At 38.1% G+C, this 6,839-nt stretch overlaps 1 protein-coding gene across 6 annotated transcripts in view; it reads left to right on the top strand.

Annotated features, from left to right (window-relative positions):
- KCNJ16 (potassium inwardly rectifying channel subfamily J member 16) overlaps positions 1 to 4,407 on the top strand; it is a 60,073-nt gene extending 55,666 nt beyond the window's left edge. For 5 of the 6 annotated variants that reach the window (XM_017863758.1, XM_017863775.1, XM_017863766.1 and 2 more), the window contains one exon: positions 784 to 4,407. In XM_017863758.1, the coding sequence (XP_017719247.1) occupies positions 784 to 2,133 (1,350 nt within the window). In that variant the 3' untranslated portion in view covers positions 2,134 to 4,407. Of the gene's footprint in view, positions 1 to 199; positions 285 to 783 lie in introns of those variants that run through there. The other variant, XM_017863788.1, reaches the window with a different exon arrangement.
- The last annotated feature ends 2,432 nt before the right edge of the window (positions 4,408 to 6,839 follow it).

The following is a 6,839-nucleotide window of genomic DNA, read 5'->3' on the forward strand; positions in this document are numbered from 1 at the left end:
AAAAAAAAAAAAAAAGAAAAAAAGAAAAAAAAAAAAAGGATGGATGTTATGAGACAAAGGCAGAGGCAATTTTACACCTTTCTGAAAGCTTACCTGGGAGTAGTTTTAGCTACTGAGGTTAAGAAAGATGGATTTTTTTTTTTCTTTTCTTTCAAGACTAAAGCTGGAGCTAGGGGGAAATGGGTTTAATGTGAAGTAGTGCTCCTGTCAGTTCTGTTTGTCCTGGGAAGTACACAAGGAAGAAGAGCCTCCGTGGAAGAGAGAGGACGCGCCAGGTGCTGAAGGTGAGGGATTACCTATTACAACAGTAGCGATTATGAAAGTTACATTATGATATGAAAGTAGAAACTCTTAAGGAAAAACCTGATTTAAACAGTTAGGAAGTTTATGACTGCTAGACACATATCTGAATGGTATTTTGCCTTTTCATATCAGCAATTACTTTGTTTTCTAAATACCCTCATGCAAGAAGAGTTTACAAAATAAAGCAGATTTTTTTTTTTATATCAGGTCAGAAAAGTTAGTGAGGCATCATTTGGGATAATCATAGTGTTTACTCAAGCCTTATTCATATATAAAAATGTTATTTTCTCTAATTGCATATTTTGCCTCTATAATGACTGGTTGAATTCTAAACTGAAATGAGTAATCAATACTGTACCGCTAATGTTCAGATGAAGTAGTAGCTATTTTAGATGGTATGACACTGCTCCAAATTTGGCAAATTTCTATAAAGGTGGACATCAAAAGCTAAAAGTGTGTTTTGTTGCTGTTGTTGTTTAGGTTCTAACTGAAAACCCAAACCAAGAAATAGCAACACATCTAGAATTCTTACTACCACAAAATTCACCTGGATCCCTAAGGGCACAGCAAAGAATGAGCTATTACGGCAGCAGGTATCATATTGTCAATGTGGACACAAAATACCCAGGCTACCCACCAGAGCACACTATAGCTGAGAAGAGAAGAGCCAGACGACGATTGCTTCACAAAGATGGCAGCTGTAATGTCTACTTCAAGCACATTTTTGGAGAATGGGGAAGCTATGTGGTTGACATCTTCACCACTCTTGTGGACACTAAGTGGCGCCATATGTTTGTGATATTTTCTTTATCTTACATTCTCTCATGGTTGATATTTGGCTCTGTCTTTTGGCTCATAGCCCTTCATCATGGCGATCTATTAAATGATCCAGACATCACACCTTGTGTTGACAACGTCCATTCTTTCACAGGGGCCTTTTTGTTCTCCCTTGAGACCCAAACCACCATAGGATATGGTTATCGCTGTGTTACTGAAGAATGCTCTGTGGCCGTGCTCATGGTGATCCTCCAGTCCATCTTAAGTTGCATCATAAATACCTTTATCATTGGAGCCGCCTTGGCCAAAATGGCAACTGCTCGAAAGAGAGCCCAAACCATTCGTTTCAGCTACTTTGCACTTATAGGCATGAGAGATGGGAAGCTTTGCCTCATGTGGCGCATTGGTGATTTTCGGCCAAACCACGTGATAGAAGGAACGGTTAGAGCCCAACTTCTCCGCTACACAGAAGACAGTGAAGGGAGGATGACAATGGCATTTAAAGACCTCAAATTAGTCAATGACCAAATCATCCTGGTCACCCCAGTAACTATTGTCCATGAAATTGACCACGAGAGCCCTCTGTATGCCCTTGACCGCAAAGCAGTAGCCAAAGATAACTTTGAGATTTTGGTGACATTTATCTATACTGGTGATTCCACTGGAACATCCCACCAATCTAGAAGCTCCTATGTTCCCCGAGAAATTCTCTGGGGCCATAGGTTTAATGATGTCTTGGAAGTTAAGAGGAAGTATTACAAAGTGAACTGCTTACAGTTTGAAGGAAGTGTGGAAGTATATGCCCCCTTTTGCAGTGCCAAGCAATTGGACTGGAAAGACCAGCAGCTCCACATAGAAAAGGCACCACCAGTTCGAGGATCCTGCACATCAGACACCAAGGCGAGACGAAGGTCATTTAGTGCCGTTGCCATTGTCAGCAGCTGTGAAAATCCTGAGGAAACCACCACTTCTGCCACACATGAGTATAGAGAAACACCTTATCAGAAAGCTCTCCTGACTTTAAACAGAATCTCTGTAGAATCCCAAATGTAGTCCTAAATTGTGATTATGAGGGCTACCACTTAATCATTTTATCTTCCAGCCAATCACCGTAGGCAAGTCGTTGTAAACATGGCTTTTTTGAAAGTGTTTTAGCTATGTTTTATGATGATGCTGGGTAAGTAGAGTAAGTCAAACTTGATAAAAGATAATCTAAAAATTCCATAGTTCTCGATTATTAAAATTTTCTTGTTAGCCAATTTTGAATTAAGAATGCTATTAAGAAGCCTAATTGATTAAAATGTATCTTTTTTATTATCTTATATACTTGTATCTTCAGTTGGAGGTGTAGTATTCAAATATGGGGATATGAAGGCAGGAAGGAGGCTAGAATAAATAAAAATGAAAAGACAAGTAAGGCAGCATAAATAATATATTTTTAAATATGTCAACATTGATAATGCAATGAAGATTTGCTATAAAAAGTATGATATCTAACCAAGATATGCAAAAGATGCATTCAGTAAGCTGTAATGTTGAGAAATGTAACTGTGAAATCAGCTCACCAGTTCAAGTCACTAGGTTTGCCACTTGGATAGTCTTCGTTTCAGCGAGCATAGCTAGTGGCTGTAAGAAATTGTCCACGCCACCAATTCCACTGCCACTTGTCCAGGTAGTGATCAATGAGAGCTAGAAGCGATTTTTTCTCTAACTGATGAGGCAGAAGAAAAGTTAACAGTATTTAGAGCAGCATTTCTCTCTTAAAGTCTCTGGTTGACTCCAACAAATGGAGACCAGAAATAAGGCAACCATGACCTTGCTAGGTTCTCTGAGAAGGGGAGGTTCTATGTTCATGTTCCCCCTTCTTCCAGGATGTGACCAAAGGACAGGATCATATAGATGAGGTGAGGGGATGGTTAGCAGCGAGAAACATTCTCAGAGCCTTGGAGAGAAACTGTTGCTAGCTTGCTAGTGCCGAAAGATTGCAACTTTGGCTGCTACATAAAGGATAGAACCTTTTTGTGGGGAGGGGAGGGAGATACTTATTTGTGCCCAGAAGCCTTTATGTATGCTTCTTATCTTGGTTACCGTAGAAGACACAAATTACTCAAGTTGTGGATTGCAAGAAACTCTTTTATTGAACTTGGAACAACCATTTAAATGAAGGATTTTGTGAGATAGAATTCAATTAAAGTGATTTTAATGCACAGTAAGTGGATAATCTGAGTACAATGAAATTTCTTAAATTTTATAACATGAGATAAAGTTGTATACTCTCATATTAAAAGATGTTAATCATGATTACTTTAAGCCCACACCCACTGGCCTATGAGTAGAGTCACTTTAAACTTTATAAATCAAAGAAATATTAGGTACATTCAGAATTCTTTGTGTTTTGTGTCTGTTTTACATTGTTGCTGCACTGGCAATAAGTATGTGACACAGTTTTTATTATTTATTTCATTTAAATACACACACACAGACACACACACCCAGTTTTTGCTTTTTCTGGAAAATCTTTCTTTCTCTCTCTCTCTCAATTTAAATTAAAACACACAAGTGAATGAACCAAATCACATAGTCCAAGATTATAAATAAAAGTAAAATATATAGGTATAGGTAGATAGAGTGCCTTTCTGTTTCTTTTCTTTTTTTTTTCTTTTTTTGTTTTCTTCCCTCCTCCCCATCCTTCCCTTTCTCCTTCCTTTTCCCTCGTTTTTTTTTTTTTTTTTTTTTTTTTTTTTTTTTTTTGGCCTGGGAGTAATACAGTTACTTTTTAAATGCACATGTGCAATCTTTTATTCCTGTTGTTTTATGGATAAGAGATTTGTTCAGGTCAAAAGTTGCGAAACAGTTCTGAAGCTTAATATTAGAGACCCAAGTAAGATGATTTTTAGTCCTGCTTGAGGAATGCACACTCCATTTAAAAAATTATGCACGCTGTAGATTTGGATTGTACAGCAGCAATTACTTGGCTAAATTAGAGTACTGCAATCTTGTAAGTAGAAAACAGTCACCATGACAATAGACAAAAACACTTAAAAATTTTTTAGCTTGTTTTACCTTTGACCTACATCTAGTTTCATGTCACCTTGCTTTGCTTTGTTGAGTCCGCTACTGCTAATGTTTGCCTTGTCAATATCAGAATGGGGCATCAATGTCCCGTGAAATACATTTTGTTGTGCTCTGAGCCTCTATAATCAAATGCTTGTACTCAGAAGAGAATGTAAAATCAGCATTTCTATGTGATATTTATCTCTAATTATCTGTGTAATTTTATAACATACTTGACAACCCCAGTGAGTTACTTAATAATAAAGATCTTAATGCAAAAAGTGTGTATATACCTATATTTTCAATGGTATAAGTTATCTTTGCTGATGCGGTCAGCACTGGGTATAGTGCACCAAAAATAAGAATGCTGCTTCGTATAAATAGAACATAGGCAGCATTGTAAAGCATTTTTGTGTTGTTTTTTTTTTTAAAGCTTGTAGAACAGGTATATCTGAAGTAAAAGTTGGTTGTTTCTGTAAGTATCACAAGCAGGTTCTATGTAAAATGGCAATTCTAGTTTCAAATGCCCTACCAATAGCGAGAAGTTGGGTGAGTATTTTTTCTTATGCCATCTACTTTTTCCCCCAAAATGAAATTATTCAGTGAAGCTAATTAGATAAAAAACAAATTGTGGCATCAAGGTGTTGCTCCACTGTGTGCTCTGGTTTCTGAACAGGGCCCTGAAGAAGTAAGACTAGGGAGAGAGAAGGAAATACTATTTTCATGTGCCACCAGATTAGTGAGTATTATCAAGTGATTTACGCATAGATTTAATCCCCACAATAACATAGTAAGCTGGATATTTTAAACTTCCATTTCATTGACTCTCCAATCATCTTCTTTTCCCTGACAAATTCCTAATTGGAAAACAATGTGTTCAGGTTAAAAAAAAAAAAAAAAAATTACAGCTGTATTTCCAGTCCCGATGCAGGTTGCTGGAGGGTAGGGTTAACTGGCATAGTTCTGGCACATGAGATGTTAGCAGGAATCTTTGGGTGCGGCTTTTATGAAAGCTTTTAAGCTGACTTGGCTGGCAGATGCTCTGTTCCTCTTCCTGCTCACCCTTCTCTCCATCTGGACTTCTAACTTGGTAGCTTATGTTCTTGAAGCCACCTTGTAAGAATGCAAATCAAGGACACCCCCACAAGGGAAACTAGAAAAGTAGGAAAGACTGCAGCCTTAGATTGCATATCTCCAGACGTCTTTTTCACGAGTGAAAATAAATATGATTTATAATTGACACAGTGAGCAATATATCTAAGGGAAATTATCCAGGAAACAAGGCTGGTAGGAAAAAAAAATGATGCACAACTTAGGTCCAACTTGTGCTTGTCCATGACAGTTGATGAAGTCAATCACTGTGGAAATAGCTTGCTTGCTTTCTTTTCTTTCGTTCTCTTTCTTTCTTTCTCTTTCTTTCTTTCCTTTCTCTCTCTCCCTTTCTTTCTCTTTCCTTTCTTTTTCTTTCTTTCTTTTCTTTCTTTCTCTTTCTTTCTTTCCTTTCTTTCTCTCTCTCTCTTTCTTTCTTTCCTTTTCTTTCTTTCCTACCTTGATAAAAGGATTAACCAGGCCTCCTGCTCTTTTGCTTCTTTCTTCCCCCCAACATAATTACATTCCGTGTTTTATTGGGACTTTCACTAAGGGTGAATGGTCTAAAATCCACAGAAACCTCGATGAAGCAGGCACTGCACAACTTGGGCAAAAAAATAAAACTCCGCTAATACTATCTCAGGCCCTCTATCCCTTACCAAGACCAAACTGCATCCATTTAGAATATTTGAGAGGATTTCAAATACACACAGAGGAATCCAGATTTTTCTTTAAATATTTGTATTTCCTAATTTCTGAGTTGGCCAGGACATGTGCTGAGTAGATTCTCTGGGCCACTTTTATGTAAATTATTAGGCACCAGATTCTACTCAGTTTAATATATTCTATCTATGAGTCTCGTCGGTTACAAGCCTTGATTCTTCTGTTCTGAATGTTCTGCAAGGCGTGTGCAAAGTCCTGTGTCTTTTAGGGTAAGATTTGCCTGTGGATATCTAGAAACCACGCCTATTCACCCTCAGTATTCTATAAATCACAAAGCCCTGACTCAATTCTAAAATCAGCGTGGCCTCTCTCTCTCTCACTTTCATTTTTAAAGGAGCAGTATGACCCAGGCTCCCGAGAAGAGAGCTTTTGGCTTCACATGTAAAATGCAAGTTGGCGTCAACACAGAACACACTGACAGATTATGCAGCAGGGAAGTGCTTGGTAAATTCTTTTCAAATGTTCCCCTAGATAGGAGGTCTTTGAAAGCAAAAACTAGTAACCAAGATTCAGTTCAGATAAATCTGTGGGCAGACAGCAAGTAAGGTCTCTTAGAAGGGGCATTTTCCTAAAAATACATAATCATAATGCTGCCCAGAAACCATCCTTGGTCTGCATTACTTTGTAGCTTTTCTTTGATCAGAAAAACCTTATCTACCAGTAAATTCCCAAGTGTTTCTTTCACTGCTCTTGGTTTCCTAAAGCAACTGAACGCACTCCTCTTATGACTATGCGGTTGGGTCATGAGATTTGGCTTGGAGTAAGCAGCCTCTTGCCTCATCCTGCCACCCTGTGCTGCTTTCCTTGGAAATGTCCAAACTTGTGGTTTGGGATTCTCTGTGCGGAGTTTGGAGACTTACGTCGACACCTCTACATGTTTTGAAATTCGATAG

This window comes from Rhinopithecus bieti, unplaced genomic scaffold (genome assembly GCF_001698545.2).
Source record: "Rhinopithecus bieti isolate Rb0 unplaced genomic scaffold, ASM169854v2 scaffold_2349, whole genome shotgun sequence".
In the NCBI taxonomy this organism is placed as follows: domain Eukaryota; kingdom Metazoa; phylum Chordata; class Mammalia; order Primates; family Cercopithecidae; genus Rhinopithecus; species Rhinopithecus bieti.